Below are 16,071 nucleotides of genomic sequence, written 5' to 3' on the forward strand. Positions count from 1 at the left end.
ATTCCCCCTTGCCGCTAGAGGGCAGTACTGTGATGCCATTGCCTTTAAAGCTCGGTAGAGACAGCTGCAATATAAGAAGCAGTTAAATGGCTGAGAAATTCCTTCACCCACACGCGTCTTTAAAAGCAGAATACGGACTCGTTTTGGATTTAAAGACAATGGAGGAGCGCACGAAATAGACAAAACCGGCACGACCAACCTCCGCGTTCACCTGCGAGGACATCACCCAGACCAGCAATATCTCCTCCAAAGAACCTGCGCAAAAGACTTTAAGCAATCAAGTAAGACAATTCTGAGCGGGCACTTAAATTGAAGTATTTGACATTTGAAACAAACTTCATATGTGCCTTTGCACAAGATTACCTCGTTTGTATAAGCTAAGGATTAATGAAAAAGCACTAACAAAAAAGTGATGTATTTTTTGTGTTCTTAACATGCACTAAGCAAAATATTTTTTGTTATTAATAACCTTCAATAAATGGAAGGTGAATGTACCATTATTGGCCTATTTTGTTTTGGTGCAAATGGATTTTAGCATGAGGTAAAGGACAAAAGGTGTTTTTAAAATTACTTTCTATTGTATCTATTTGAAACGTATATCAAATCTTACCCAGCCCTAAATCAGAACAATTTGATGATGGATACATTTTTTAATATTGGTCACAATTTCCATTGAGCCTATTCAAAGTCATCGGTGGAGAAGAATCAAAACAAAAGGCATCAAGTGATCATTTGGAAACTATTTATTGAACATTTGCAACCAGGATCAGTTAAATACAGAATATCTTTCTCGTCGTCTTTGCAACCCCTGACAGCGAGAAGCGTCTTGGCGTGCTAACACTCTTGAGGAGGGAATGTTGTATGACTTAATAAGAAGTAGTAAGGTGCACAACACTGTGCTCGGAAGTTATTTGGCGGCGCGGTCGTCAAGATAAGCAAAGAGGAATGAAATTCGGGGTCTTAAAATGGCCTGCTCCCAGGCCCGTCGATCATCCCGAGCGACGGGGACACAAAATGGATGGTGTTTCTTACGCATAGCTATGACTGTTGCAGTGTAGCTGTGTTTTGTTTTTACGATAAAATGATCAACATGAATATATTAGAAAAATGGCAATTAGTCTTTAATAAACACCTCCCCGAAAAAACAAGAAAAAGAAAATCAGGGTTATAAATTAAAAGTGTCCAAATAAAATCAAACGCGCTGACTTTTGGGCCTCTTTCAGCTGGAGACTGGAAAATCCTCATTGACTACACAAATGGCACTTTTCAGTCTCTCCCCGCTGTTGACCCCAAACCCTAAAATCAACACTTCCTAATTTACAAATAAGGGTCAGGCGCTCCGACCGCAGGCCCAACCTCCCCGCATTTCCACCACCGCAGGGTCGGTCGGGGCGGCAGGTTTCCCCCGGACTGCATGGTCCTCCTCAGCGTGCTAGGCCCCGGTCTTGAAGGTCTGCAGTATGAGGTTGGTTTGGTGGATGAGCAGATTGGCGCTCTTGAAGACGTTTATCGCCCTGGCAACCAAAGACAAGAATGAGGACTACAAATGGCCACGAATTACACCACGCTGCTGCACTTACTTTCCATCTTTGAAGTATGTTTTTAGGGTGTCGCTGAAGCTTTTCGAGTATTTCACAAACTCCTTCTTCTGATGCTCCAGGGCCTTAGCATCAGAGAAAGCAGAGAACATTGAAGGCAAGTAACGGGCTAATATTTAAAGTGTGAATGTCTGGCATTGTAGTACTCACTCTGCGATTCTGGTACTGATATTTCTTGATGACGTTGTTGACCGTGTCCAGGAGCTCTTTAATGGCGCTGGCTATGTCTCTGTAGGTTGTCAAAATGAGATGGCGGTTGCAAAATTGAATGAATGAATGAAGGTTGGCCACAATTTTAAAAAGAATAAATATTTTCACATCTTTTGTAAAATTCCACCAAAAGTACTCACTTGATCGTCTGTAGAAAGCGTACTCTGTCGTTGATCTCGTCTGGGATTTTGCTGAGGATGTGTTTCAGCGCTCGGGCTTTGTCGTTCAGGTCCTGGAACTCCTGTTCTGGCCGTTCGATCATGAATTCTGCACGAGAGGATCGGCTTCACTGATTGATTCTTCTTGTTGTTGTGATGGCAGGTGGGTGGGTGGGGTGTACGCACCTTCCACATCGTCGGCGGCCATTCGCAGCAGCGATTCTGTGAAGTTGATTTGGATGTTCTTCTTCTCCAAGATCTTCACAATGATGTCCTGAGTCAGGCCGGCGTTCTCCCGCTCTGCCTGTTGAAAGAGGGGGTATAAAATGTATGAATGTGTGAATGAAACGGGTTTTCTTTTTCATTCTCAGGTTTACCTTGATGAAGGCTGCTCTGAGCGTCTGAGCTGCCGATAGGTTGATCGTCTCCAGCTAAGGTAGAAAACAGAGTGCGCACAGGGTTAGACATTTCATCGTTAAGACAAACTTTGGTGCCGTCTTGTGGCATCAAGATCTGAAGTCTTGTTTATGAATAATCCTCATTCATATAAAGTAGTCAGCATGTCGAGGTGGACCATGAACAACAAAATAATATTAAAAATGTGTCCTTTACCTCATTAAAGACCGGGTACATCACTGTGTAGAGCGTCATGGATACCATGGAGTTTGTCTCCGCTTCATTCTTCATCTCCTCCATTGTCATCCTCCAGGGAGGAGTGGCTCACAGTCAAATGGCAGTTGGGGGGGGTAACACACACACGCGCGCGCGCACACACCCGCACGCACGCACACACGCACACATACACACACGCAAACTCACTCACATACGCACACGCTCGTACACATGCACGCTCTTTATTAAAAAAAAAAAAAAAAAGTCCTCAGGGAGTGCAACCTTAAAAAAACAAAAGGGAAAAACATATTGAAGTTAGCATATTATTGATAAAATACCGCCTGAGCAAATTAGGACTAATTTGTAAATTGATCCGTCAGACACATTTCAAATCCTTGAGCACACTTAACACACCCCACCCTAAAAAAAATGTATGAGTAGTACCTGAAGATGACAATTGTGTGTGTTTGTCTCACTGTCAAGTCAGATCACTGCCCTTGTTTTCAAAACGGAGTGTGTGTGTGTGTGTGTGTCTGGACGTCCGTCTACCCCACCCACTTGTGTAATTTGTGACTTGAGAGCAGAGATGGGAGTGGCAGGCCAACCTGTGCCTTCACCTAATCTGACGAGTCATTCTTTACAAATTTCGCAAACTGAAAGCGTTCCACGTTGCCGGCGTTTGAGAATACCAAGACTTTGACCTATAGAACCAAGTAAGAATTCAACCAAATTCCCCTATTAGTGTGGATTTGAATGATTCATGACACACACCGAACGTGTCGCTAATACAACCGTGTTTATTGTGGAGACGCTTTTCGCTCCAGCCTACCTTGAACGCAGCTTCTTAGCGGCGGCTAGGCTAACCTAGCTCCGAAAGTAGCCGACGTATTTTTCCTTTCTCGGCTCTAACGTTGAAGTGACGGCGAAACGGCCCTCGACAGACCGCTTTAAGGGTACAATTCGGTCCCGTTTCGATAAGGGATCGGTCTATTCAGCCCGGGCGGATCCATAAGGGAATAGCCAAAGTGTTAGCATTCACCCCAATACGGCGGACGTGCTAGCCGTGCTAGCCGTGCTAGCTTAGCGAGAGCAAAGCTTAACATTTCTCTCGGCCCCGGTCAAATGTGGCCCCGTGGAATAAAAGCACGCGACGCCAAAGTGCTAACACGGTGGATGGGCGCTGAGGTGTGAAGCGTGTGCTTGGCTCTACCTGTGTTGGGACTCCTGAAAGACGGGCGCGTACGTCGTCCGAAAAAGCCTTTTTTTTTAGCAGCTGTTTTCTTTACAACTTAAGGCGGAAGTTTTTTCGAGCGACATCTTCCGGACCATTGCTACGTATACGCGCGCTTAGCCAATCAGAAACGACGGCGAGGCTACGTCATTTCTTTTTTGTTCTTTTTTAATTGCCACAAGATCAACACGATCATAAAAATGAGTCAATCCAATTAACATGCCTTACATCAATTTTGTTTCATTTCTTAATATTACCGTAGAAAAAAAACATATGTAACAATATGTAAAACAAAAGCGAAAATTATCACTGAAAAATACCGTGCAATAATAAGTAAAACATAAAAGCGAAAATTATTACTATGGAAAAATGTTATTACTATCGTTATTATCACGTGAAGTAATACAATATTAGTGCAAACCCTGCCTTAGTGAACGTGTCAGGCGTCACCCCGTTGAGAAAGTTCTGGCTCTCCCCCTTATCTAAAAATACCGCATGAATGCACATTCCCCTGCCCGCTAAGCGGCGCTGCGGAGGCTAGACGTAGGTGGGGGAGAGGGCTTTCGGAGAAAGCTCATCGGCAGGAAGTCAGACGTGTGGAAACTTGTGGAACTTTCCCGTTTGTTCACAGTCAAGCAGCAGTCGCAGCAGAAGCAGCAGCAGCAAGACGTGCACGCAGAATATCCACGTATGTAGTAGCATCATTGTCACCAAAAAGAATTTGTATTCACGTTCAAGTCTGTTGCTAAAGTCTAAACAGAATTTCAGTTTTTCGAAAATCAGCCGTCGCGTTAGACCGGGTATGCATTACATATTGACCAATTGTAACTGCGTAGAATGTGGAAAATGCACAATATGATTTGCATATTCTAATATAAGTCAATAGACCTAATGAATCCATGTTAACAGTTAAATGAATGATGCAGAAAGATTCATTTTGAATGGAATGAATGAATGAATGAAAATATTTGATGCTAAAAATGTATGTAGTTTTGGTAAAAAAAAAAAAAAAAAAGTCGGAATATTATTGTGAAAATATTTGCTATGTGTGCAATTTTGACATGTTGAGAAATGGCGAATGAGTTGAATATTTAGAATTTTTGGTTTGGGGGTTTTTGAAACTTGTTAAAAGCCTCTTTGGGAATGAATGGTATTTTCTTTTGTCCGCAAAATGTGGCGAAACCGAAAATGTGCATAGATCTCAGTCCTTGCACATCATTTGAGCAATTATTGTCGATCATATCGAATGTTTAGAAACATTTAACGGAATTCACGTTTCATCGTTTTAAAGGTGTTGCCGCTTTAATATATTTCTCTGTGAACTCAGACTTCATTCCCCCTTAATCCAACTGATTAGCTATTTTTAATTTCCAGCTAACCTTCAAAGCGACCTCAAATAACTGCCAAATGGCCAAATCAGGAGAGAAGCTTTCAGTGATGATGGGAATGGCGGCATCAGTAATATTCCACTGGGGAGGCTCTGAAAAAGTGGGTGGTCCTTAACAGGACCTCACTTGCGCTAACTTGTACCAACGTTTGGCATACAATCATTGGTTGCATAACGTTTGTTGTTGCCAGCTACGATGTGTCCTGCCTTCTAAATGGATCCAGTGACTCGGTTCTGGTCCAAAAGCCTTTGTAGCCAAATGGCTATTGTGTCTTCTGCATTCCCTGGAAGCAAGCCTCAATGCAAGTTCGTGGCTCCACTTGCAGGGGAGGAGAAGTTCTGGTTCACCTATTGCCGGATCTGTGTGCTTTTGTTGCAGAATCCTCAAACATGCCTGTGAAGATCCACATCAACAGTCCCAATGTCAAGTACACGGACACCCATATTGAAGCTCAATATTCCTACCACAGCACAGCCGTGCACAAAAGTGGCAATACGGTGACGGTAAGTTCGACCCTCAAACCTAAAGCGGTTGTCGGAATGTTCTCCGTTCATATTGTGGCGGTTTAGGTGACGCCTCGCTCCACCGAGATGACCATTCGCACGGAGACTGGCGTGCCCCGCTTGGGGGTCATGCTGGTGGGCTGGGGTGGCAACAACGGCACCACGGTCACCGCCGCCGTGCTGGCCAATCAGATGAAGCTCACCTGGAGCACAAAGACTGGAGTCAAGGTGAAACAGGTCTTCAGATCAGGGTCACGTTTTGTGTTTTACAATCACACTGATGATCATCTCATCTGTTTTCAGAAAGCCAATTACTTTGGATCCCTGCTGCAGGCTTCGACTGTGTGTCTCGGATCAGGGCCCGACGGCGAGGTCACCGTGCCCTTCTGTGATCTGCTACCCATGGTGCACCCCAATGACATCATCTTTGACGGTAGGGTGTGTCAATGTATATTTTTGCAGACACAGCAGACTTAGAAATGAGTTTTGCTTGACTGCAGCCATGTTGAATGTGTTCCAAGGTTGGGATATCTCCTCGCTGGATCTGGGAAGCGCAATGGAGCGTGCCCAGGTGCTGGACTGGTCTCTTCAAGAGCAGCTGCGACCATATATGGTCGGCATGAAACCCAGACCGTCCATCTACATCCCAGAATTCATCGCCGCCAACCAGGAGAGCCGGGCCGACAACGTACTGGGCGGGAGCATGGCGGAGCAGGTTCGGCCGAATCTCCTCCTCTTCTTGTTCAGCTGCACCTGAGCAAATAAAGTTCACGCGGGAAATCATTTTCAGGTGGAGCGCATCCGGGCGGACATCCGTGACTTCCAACAGGTCAGCGGAGTGGACAAAGTGATCGTGGTGTGGACCGCCACCACCGAGCGCTTCTGCGACATCGTGCCGGGCATAAACGACACGGCGGAAAACCTGCTGGCTGCCATCCAGGTGAGAATTTATACTTGAGCCGGAAATTCCTGGGGATGGAACGTGAATGTAATAAAAAAATATGAAGATCAATAACACCTGACATATATATAAATAATAATACCAAACCCATTTTTGAACTCCGCTTTTTTTTGTCCCTCCCTCTCCTTGGTCAGGGGGGCTTAGAGGTGTCTCCCTCCACTCTGTTTGCAGTGGCCAGCATTCTGGAGGGGTGCGCCTACATCAACGGCGCCCCCCAGAACACGTTTGTGCCGGGGGCCGTGGAGCTGGCCCACCAGAGGGGCGTCTTCATCGGAGGGGACGACTTCAAGTCTGGACAGACCAAGATCAAGTCGGTGCTGGTGGACTTCCTGGTCAGCTCAGGCATCAAGGTGATTGTTGAGTCTAAGTCATAATAGCAAAATCAATAGCAGTATTATTACAATTAGAATTTCCTTCAATATAAAAAGAATACATCACCCATTTTCAGCCCACCGCCATCGTGAGCTACAACCACCTGGGCAACAACGATGGCAAGAACCTGTCTGCGCCACAGCAGTTCCGCTCCAAGGAAATCACCAAGAGCAACGTGGTGGACGACATGGTGGGCTCCAACTCGGTGCTCTACGAACGCGGGGAGAAGCCTGACCACTGCGTGAGTGACACGCATTCGAACTTGACATTCCTTTTTCCCCCACAAAATTCCACACCTCTCTTTCGGTTTCTTCCAGGTGGTGATTAAGTACATTCCGTATGTGGGCGACAGCAAGCGGGCCATGGATGAATACACATCTGAGATCATGATGGGCGGCCTCAACACCATTGTGTTGCACAACACCTGTGAGGTCAGTCACGTCATTTTTCTCATCACGTCAAAAAGTTCAGTTTAAAAAAAAAATTAAAAAAAGGAATTATTGTAAAATTATATCTAATATTACAGCATATGTATAATTCCCATATCTTGGCAAGTAGGACTCTCTTCTGGCCAGCCCCATTATTTTGGACTTGGCCATTCTGACTGAGCTGTGCCAGCGCGTAAGCTTCCGGCCCAATGGCGAGGACCACTTCCAATCCTTCCACAGCGTCCTGGCGCTGCTCTCCTTCCTAATCAAGGCCCCCCTGGTCCCGCCGGGGACCCCCGTCATCAACGCCTTCTACCGCCAAAGGGCGTCCATCGAAAACGTCATGAGGTACAAACCAAACAAGTCACGACAAGTATATAAAGCCAATCAGAATCAGGAATCAACAGAGTCCAAAGTCATTTGCATACTGAAGTCTCCATACATTTTTTCGCTGCTCTTTCCAGGGCATGTCTGGGCCTGCCCCCTCAGAGTCACATGCTGCTGGAGGAAAAGCTACAGAGGAAATTCCTGACCGTACAGCACGTTAATGGCGACGCGGCCATCCCTAAGAAGGCGATCCCAAACCTCAACTACACAGAGGTCACCAACGGCATCGACAACAACGGCGAAGTGGAGCAGTCCAAGTAGACGACAAATATTACACAAAAATCTTGTTACTGTTGATTCCGTGTGCGCATCTTTAAACTGCACACCTTTAAATGGAAGTTCATACATATTTTTTGTTTACTCACTTTGCACATTTAAGACCGTCTAACATGTTCACTTAATGACAATTAAAGCTGTTACAGAAGCAGAAATCTGACTAGATGTCAATTCACTTGAAAGATGGGAGAAATGTGGCAAGGCACTTTATTTACAGGTAACTCAAAGTCTATGACATTTATACGGAAGAGGATTAGGGCCAGTGAAGAAAAAAAAAACGAGGGGTGACAGGATTCTGACTTTTTTCTCAGAATTCTGACTTTAAAGTCAGAATTCCGACTTTAAAGTCAGAATTCTGAGAATAAAGTCAGAATTCTGACTTTAAAGTCAGAAATTGGGAATTCTGACTTTAAAGTCAGAATTCTGAGAATAAAGTCAGAATTCTGACTTTAAAGTCAGAAATTGCGAATTCTGACTTTAAAGTCGGAATTCTGACTTTAAAGTCAGAATTCTGACTTTATTCTCAGAATTCTGACTTTAAAGTCGGAATTCTGACTTTAAAGTCAGAATTCTGAGAATAAAGTCAGAATTCTGACTTTAAAGTCAGAATTCCGACTTTAAAGTCAGAATTCTGAGAATAAAGTCAGAATTCTGAGAATAAAGTCAGAATTCTGAGAATAAAGTCAGAATTCTGACTTTATGGCATGGGGTGGCGGAGGGAAAGTCAGTGTGGTGTGGTTTTGACCAGAGAGGACATTATGTCGTCAACGAGTGAGTTTTTGCGTGCCAGAGGATTGCCGGAGGACATCATTTCACACTTGGAGGAGCAGGGGGTGAGTAAATAAAGCATTGTGTCCCTTTTGGTGACTGTTGCGTATATAACTGGCTCCGTGTAGCATGTAGCTCCGTTGCTAATTGATAGCTCTTGACGGGACGCGCCGCATTTACACGTAAAGAAGCATTATGCGTATTTTTGTTCATTCAGTACTCAGTTTCATTAAACCGATGACGTAATGCACGATTATAAATATATATACACGTCACGGCAACGTCACAAAGCGTCGATAAAACCCCTTATGCCTTGCTGACTCTCCATACCACAATCCAACGCTAGATCATTTTAAGTATTTACACACTCACATTAAGTCAACTGATGATTGAAATAGTGTATAAAATGAAATAAAAAACACATAGACTTCAGGTATAAATGTGGCTTAATAAATTCTTAAAGATTAAACAGTTGCAACATGTTTGTCGAGTGTGGATTTGATTTACAATAAGTATTATATTTGTGCTTCATTCTTTCAAATTAAGTGATTGTGTGTGACAGATTTCTTTTTCTGTCATCGTGCAGATTGACAGTGATGTCATCGCACTGATGGACGATGCCGCTCTTGCCAATTACATCCCTCGCTATGGAGACCGCATTGCACTCTTTAATTTTTGCAAGACGAAACAGCCTACATCCAAAAGAAAAAACGGACTTTTAGAAAAACTACGTGAAAAAATGAAACTCAGGAAAGACAGTGACAAAGAGGACACCACCTCAAAGACACAACCACAAGAGACAAAGAAGCAGAAAACAACAAGAAATATTGCGATCGGATGGATACACAGTGATGGAAAGATGACCAAACAGGTGAGGGAGAAGCAGGGAGGGGGTACCAGAAAACTTCATATGTCCACAGAAGCTGGGTTGAAAGACATTCTCAAGGAAGGAAAAAAACTATTTTTCCCAGATGGAATTTCTTCCAAAGGATCACAATTGGACTTTGAGTTTGAGGTTTGGGATTTCAAACAAAACTGCCTCACTGATGACACCTGCCATTCCATCGGCTATATGTACGAGGCTGCAAAGCTAACATTGTTGCGTTTTTACATTGCAACAAGACCAAAAGAGAACCAAGATGATATCCACACACACGAGGAAGTTACGTCAGACAATGGCAGTGAATACAATGCCGCAGAAAGTGACGAGGTCTCTGTTTATTCAAATGAAGTCTACCAGCTATTCAACATTTCTGTTGATTCAGAAATTACCTTTGGTCCCACATATGACACACAGGAAGATACAGAAGTCACAATGATCTACAATGGTCCCGCTATGCCCCTCAATCCATCTGATCCACAAGATGTGTTGACTATAACTGTCCACTCCACTGACACATTGAATGATATGATAAGAGCATTCTGCAAAGAAGAAATACTGAACAAACCACTCAGTGTGAAACGCATACTCCCAGGTGATAGAGAAGAAGCAGGTGTTGGGTCTGGAGTACTGAGAGATGTTCTCACCTGTTTCTGGCAGGAATTCTATGACCGATGCACCCTTGGTACATCAATTAAGGTGCCATTTATCCGTCATGATTTTTCTGCAGAAAAGTGGAAAGCAGTTGGGAGAATACTTATAAAAGGTTACCAAGAGTGTTGCTATTTCCCAAACAAACTTGCGTTTCCTTTCCTCGAGCAAGTGCTTTTCAACTGTGTCTACAGTGATCCAAAGGCCCACTTTCTGCAGTTTGTGAGCAGCCAGGAGCGTGACGTTTTGATGGACGCAATGAAAAACTTTTCAGAAGTGGACCAAGATGATCTTGTGGAAGTTCTTGACAGCTATGGGTGTAGAAAGATTATCACACCTGAAACCTTCCCCACAATACTGCAGGAAATAGCGCACAAAGAGCTTGTCCAAAAGCCCATGTTTGTTATTGACTGCTGGAGGGAGGTTACTTTTCACCATGACTTCATAAGTCCTGACGCACTTAACAAGTTGTGCTCTGACTTGCAACCTACTTGCAAAAAGGTCTGCCAACTGCTGAAATTTCCAAATGATTTAACCTCAAAGCAGAAGGAAGTGGTAAATCATCTGAAAAGGTTCATCAGAGAGTTGGATGAACTCAAGCTTCAGAAATTTCTCCGGTTTTGCACTGGATCTGATCTTATTGTCACCGACACCATCCTTGTGGAGTTTCAACAAATGACAGAGTTTAGTAGAAGACCAGTGGGGCACACGTGTGGAAAGGTTTTGTACATTGCTGACAGCTATGAAAATTTCCCAGACTTCCGATCAGAATTCAATGCCGTTCTCGAAAGCAATATCTGGGTCATGGATATTGTTTAATTCTGTCAATAACCATAACTCCGTTAATTATCCGTTGTAAGTTGCATCAACACAACATATTTTGTTCACTGTTCGTATTGGTCAAATAGAAACAAACTTTGTATTCGTTCCTTCACTGTTTTTAGAGTTTTATAGAAACAGCTTGCATTTGGCATTGTGTTCCAGTTATATAAAAGTTCTAGGGCTTTCTTAAAATGACCCAAGATGTTATGCATAACCATTGGATGGTTGTTTTCAGCAGCTACATAGTATTAAGTGAATGCTTCTGTAATGAAGAGTGGTAATATTTTATTGCATTCAATAAACTCACTCTTCATCCACTATGTATTTCCAGACTGCACCTGAATGTTGGTATATAAAAATAAAGTATTATGTTGTACAGATGCCTTCTATGAAAAGACACAATTTTTAATATACAAGTAATACATTAATACTTAATACATATTTAAGCAGTCAAGTTCAGGACATTTCAAGCAAAATGTAAGATCTTGGTTTTTGTTAGTCACAAATGGAAAAGAATAACCATAGATCCGGTAAGCATAGTTAAAGAAAATTCAATTTTGCAATGAATTATTCTGTTTAATTTGGGTCATTAAGGAATATTTAAAGGTCAAGAAGGCATTGTAGGACTAAAAAAAACATAGTAACTGAGTATACAGACTACTTATTAAAAAAAAACTGAAAAATTATTTTCTGAGGGGTTTATATGTATTACATCAATACGCTTGTCAAACAATCTTCAGTAATTCCTCTCTCAACATAAGATACAAGTCACTTGCATGCAATGGATCTGTTGGAGCGTGCCATTCATTTTCCTCCATTAGCAGACAACACAGTTCAAATACAGTTTCATCGCAAGGAAACTGGCATTTTGGAGTGCACTCTTCCATACACGCAGTGATATCTTGCATTCCAGTGGGTTTCAGTCGATCCTCGGCACTGTGCATGGCAGGGAATGAATACATGACGACTGGCCGGCCTGAAGCTGTATCACCGTTCGACCTTGGTCTTATTTTGTGTGAGTTCCATGTGTTCACAACTTCATCCAGCTCATCCTGCACAAGAGCAGCATAGTTAAGTATTTAAGTACATTGTTATTTTTTATTATTCAATTTATTCATTTCAACTTCAAAAACATGATGGGAGAGATAAAATATTTTACCTGCACAAGATTAAGAAAGCAGAACTGGATAAGATTTTTATCCAGAAAATCTCCTGTGTAGTGACCATCCTCCTGAAGAGTTTGAAATAAATTAATCCAGAACTGTGCGCTCTGTTTGCAAAGGATGGACCACCACCCTTCAATGCGCTGATTGGCAGTACTTCTCCCGTAAAGAAAACTTTTCTCCCCAGCAAAATTGTCAGTGGTTTTGTCGCAAAAACACTTGCATCTGTTCAACACAACCATTTTCTGTGTCCCTGTCTGCACGGATCCTCTCTGGACATCCACCAATGCGCGAAACTGTTTTGATAAAATAACTTGCAATCACCTTGGGATCATTGTTTGTGGTATAGGCCTCTGCCCATAACACATACCGGCTAAACCCATCAATACAACCATGGATGCAAATCCCATAGGGTTTTAATTTATCATAGCCATCCATGTGCCAAAGAGCATTTGGGCCTCTGCAGCTGTACTGGCGTCTTCTAAGGCGTCGTGCTCTTGTTAATTCCACGCCGACTGGGTCAACCAATTTTATAATTTGTCTTATTGCATCTTGTGAGACAACAAATCCTTTTTGTATCGCACGTAGATGAAGCCAGCGATAACCTTGCATCTGGCCACAAGTCAGGATTTCATGCTGGACAAAAGCCAACACATCTCCCAGGTCCGACTGATTCTTTCTTCGGAACAGACCAAGTCTTTTACAAGTTTTCTTCAGAGTCCGAATACTTATAATAGTCTGAGCATTATGTGCTAAAACTGCAAGTATTTCCTTGTTGCTGAATGCAAGTCTAAAGCATAGCTTGATTAAGTCATCCAAATCCAGCTTTTCAGGCACTGGTCGAGTTGCACCCTCCATCAGTCACTTTATCTGCACAACAAAGTAAAAACAATTACAATTTGTCAAACACAACAGTGGGCATTTTGAAAACATGACTTTATGACAGTATGCTTATTGTATAAAGTTGTTTTTAATACTAATACTCCTGGTACGATGTCAGGTGTAACATCACTAAACAAGTCTCATCCAGTAAATAAAGACGTGCATGATTATCCTTCAAATGATGTAACCTTGAATTGTGGCGCGTAGAATCACCACTCTTAAACAACAGTGTGATCAGTGTATTGAGTTAAATGTAAGGTGCAATGATATTGCAGCCGGTCACAATCAGCAAGGCATAGTTTATGCCGCGAGTCGCGGTGTTTTACCGACGCTTTGTGACGTTGCCGTGACGTGTAAATATATTTATAATCGTGCATTACGTCATCGGTTTAATGAAACTGAGTACTGAATGAACAAAAATACGCATAATGCTTCTTTACGTGTAAATGCGGCGCGTCCCGTCAAGAGCTATCAATTAGCAACGGAGCTACATGCTACACGGAGCCAGTTATATACGCAACAGTCACCAAAATGAACACAATGCTTTATTTACTCACCCCCGCTCCTCCAAGTGTGAAATGATGTCCTCCGGCAATCCTCTGGCACGCAAAAACTCACTCGTTGACGACATAATGTCCTCTCTGGTCAAAACCACACCACACTGACTTTCCCTCCGCCACCCCATGCCATAAAGTCAGAATTCTGACTTTATTCTCAGAATTCTGACTTTATTCTCAGAATTCTGACTTTATTCTCAGAATTCTGACTTTAAAGTCGGAATTCTGACTTTAAAGTCAGAATTCTGACTTTATTCTCAGAATTCTGACTTTATTCTCAGAATTCTGACTTTAAAGTCAGAATTCCGACTTTAAAGTCAGAATTCTGAGAATAAAGTCAGAATTCTGACTTTAAAGTCAGAATTCGCAATTTCTGACTTTAAAGTCAGAATTCTGACTTTATTCTCAGAATTCTGACTTTAAAGTCGGAATTCTGACTTTAAAGTCAGAATTCCCAATTTCTGACTTTAAAGTCAGAATTCTGACTTTATTCTCAGAATTCTGACTTTAAAGTCGGAATTCTGACTTTAAAGTCAGAATTCTGAGAATAAAGTCAGAATTCTGAGAATAAAGTCAGAATTCTGACTTTAAAGTCAGAATTCTGAGAAAAAAGTCAGAATCCTGTCACCCCTCGTTTTTTTTTTCTTCACTGGCCCTAATCCTCTTCCGTACATTTAAAAGCATTTAAAAACAAGAGAACAGAAATGGATAATGACTTAATAAATTTAACAAGAGAACGTACTGTATAAAATAAAAAAATATCTATTTTATTTATTGCGTTTAAAAAAAATTAAAAAAAGTGCTGTACCTTTAAGAGCGACAAGCCCCACCTTCGCGTCCCCTTACTTCCGTTGCTGCGACACGTGACGTCAACAAACATGGCAGACCGTGAGAAGCGCCGATCTACCGGCTCCGGGACGTCTCCCGCAGCAATAGTGGCCGAGCTAGGCCCGAGTTCCAAATCCTCCGGAACTGGGTGCGACCGCGAGTTCCTGTCGCAGGCCGGCGTAGGTGAACTGCTTCGCGGTGCCCTGTTAAAGATGGTGGAGGCCCGTCCGGACGACCCCGTCGGCTTCCTGGCCGACCATTTCAGCAGCCTGGCTGCCGCAGTGATGGAGAACAGCGGCCAAGACTCGAAGGACCTGCGTGTGAGCGATGCTCCGTCGGGTGAAGAAGGAGGAGGAAGCGCCCGGAATCAGCAGCGACTCAATCGGGCGCTGTGGCACCTGCGACTGGCCCACCATTCGCAAAGGTACCAGTAAAGCCAGACATCAGTGAGATATTTCAAAAACGACTTAAAAAAAAAATAAACATCTTTCAACATCCTGCAGGTTGACCAGGTCCCAAGCTTGTGTGATAAATTTAGTCAAGGTTTGGTCTGAAGTATTGTAATTAGTCTATAAATACACCACACAATAACAATCTTTTTGCATGTCTTGAAACCCAGTTCTGCATTTTGCAACAACGTCAGAATGGCTTACGACCTCCTGAGCCTGGCGGGACCTATCGGGGAGACGGGTGACCCTTTGAGAGTTGCGGGTGGCGGGGTCAGCGGCGGCCTGTACACACAAACCCTGCGATGCTTGTGCGACGAGGGCGGCGTCCCGGCCTCCACTTCCGCCCCACTGCTGTGCCGCCTCCACTGTCACGAGCACGAGGCCGTCCCTTACGGCGTTTTCCATCATGGTGTGCTGACGTGCGCTGTTTTCTCCGACTACATCCGCCAAGCGCAGCGGCTCTACGCCCAGGTGTGTCAGCCGGACGAGGGTCCGGCTTTGCGGGCCCCGTGCATGGCCGTGCTGGGTGCCCTGAGGGAGGCTTTGGAGATGTCGCATGATGCCGACCCCCCCAACGTCAAGGCGCTTCGTCGCCTGGAGGCCAGTGCCAAGATGTCGCCGCACCAACTGGCGCACGCCATGACTGAAGCGCAGGCGCGAGGCCCAGCCGGCCACATGGACGCCAAGGAGTTTGAGAACGCCGCCGCGGAACTCTTTATCTCTCGAGTGAAAGGCGTCTCCTAGCTGACATTTGCTTGTTTATAACTTCATCTCGTGTGTGTTGTGCAATTATCTGCTGATTGTTTTGGCCAGAAATAAGGAATAAACAAAAAACGGGTTATTTTTAGATTTTAGAATTTAGATAGATACGATGCTTGAAAATAATCACCCATGAGTAACGGAATAAAGTGTTACACACTCGTCCTGCAGGTGGTGCTGCAGGCTAT

The 16,071-nt window shown here is 43.6% G+C and overlaps 4 protein-coding genes and 1 long non-coding RNA gene across 7 annotated transcripts; 3 read left to right on the forward strand and 2 right to left on the reverse strand.

Annotated features, from left to right (window-relative positions):
- Window positions 1-728: 728 nt before the first annotated feature.
- On the reverse strand, window positions 729-3,937 carry LOC133169118 (programmed cell death protein 10). Its single transcript, XM_061301038.1, has 8 exons — window positions 3,789-3,937; window positions 2,579-2,860; window positions 2,344-2,397; window positions 2,153-2,270; window positions 1,949-2,075; window positions 1,749-1,827; window positions 1,581-1,663; window positions 729-1,514 (listed from the first exon to the last, which is right to left on the reverse strand). Exons 2-8 carry the CDS (start codon window positions 2,666-2,668, stop codon window positions 1,433-1,435), a joined length of 633 nt encoding a protein of 210 aa, XP_061157022.1. The 5' UTR covers window positions 2,669-2,860; window positions 3,789-3,937; the 3' UTR covers window positions 729-1,432.
- LOC133169117 (inositol-3-phosphate synthase 1-A-like) lies at window positions 3,135-8,279 on the forward strand. Of its 3 annotated transcripts, XM_061301035.1 has the most exons (12): window positions 3,147-3,291; window positions 4,441-4,497; window positions 5,576-5,700; window positions 5,767-5,928; window positions 6,004-6,133; window positions 6,222-6,415; window positions 6,491-6,640; window positions 6,796-7,011; window positions 7,110-7,274; window positions 7,351-7,464; window positions 7,592-7,809; window positions 7,926-8,279. In XM_061301035.1, exons 3-12 carry the CDS (start codon window positions 5,587-5,589, stop codon window positions 8,107-8,109), a joined length of 1,647 nt encoding a protein of 548 aa, XP_061157019.1. In that variant the 5' UTR covers window positions 3,147-3,291; window positions 4,441-4,497; window positions 5,576-5,586; the 3' UTR covers window positions 8,110-8,279. The 3 variants fall into 3 exon arrangements, with proteins under 3 accessions (XP_061157020.1, XP_061157019.1, XP_061157021.1); XM_061301036.1 differs by lacking the exon at window positions 4,441-4,497 and having other exon boundaries at window positions 3,135-3,291; XM_061301037.1 differs by lacking the exons at window positions 3,147-3,291; window positions 4,441-4,497 and adding an exon at window positions 4,588-5,502.
- Window positions 8,280-8,821: 542 nt separating this feature from the next.
- On the forward strand, window positions 8,822-11,569 carry LOC133168961 (uncharacterized). Its single transcript, XM_061300713.1, has 2 exons — window positions 8,822-8,957; window positions 9,479-11,569. The coding sequence occupies exons 1-2, from the start codon at window positions 8,829-8,831 to the stop codon at window positions 11,240-11,242; spliced, it is 1,893 nt and encodes a 630-aa protein (XP_061156697.1). The 5' UTR covers window positions 8,822-8,828; the 3' UTR covers window positions 11,243-11,569.
- On the reverse strand, window positions 8,877-14,157 carry LOC133168966 (uncharacterized). Its single transcript, XR_009718336.1, has 3 exons — window positions 13,848-14,157; window positions 12,405-13,278; window positions 8,877-12,297 (listed from the first exon to the last, which is right to left on the reverse strand). It is a non-coding gene; the product is annotated as an uncharacterized LOC133168966 (long non-coding RNA).
- Window positions 14,158-14,678: 521 nt separating this feature from the next.
- On the forward strand, window positions 14,679-15,971 carry tpgs1 (tubulin polyglutamylase complex subunit 1). Its single transcript, XM_061300719.1, has 2 exons — window positions 14,679-15,099; window positions 15,295-15,971. Exons 1-2 carry the CDS (start codon window positions 14,726-14,728, stop codon window positions 15,866-15,868), a joined length of 948 nt encoding a protein of 315 aa, XP_061156703.1. The 5' UTR covers window positions 14,679-14,725; the 3' UTR covers window positions 15,869-15,971.
- The last annotated feature ends 100 nt before the right edge of the window (window positions 15,972-16,071 follow it).

The sequence above is a fragment of the Syngnathus typhle genome, linkage group LG16 (genome assembly GCF_033458585.1).
Source record: "Syngnathus typhle isolate RoL2023-S1 ecotype Sweden linkage group LG16, RoL_Styp_1.0, whole genome shotgun sequence".
NCBI lineage: Eukaryota > Metazoa > Chordata > Actinopteri > Syngnathiformes > Syngnathidae > Syngnathus > Syngnathus typhle.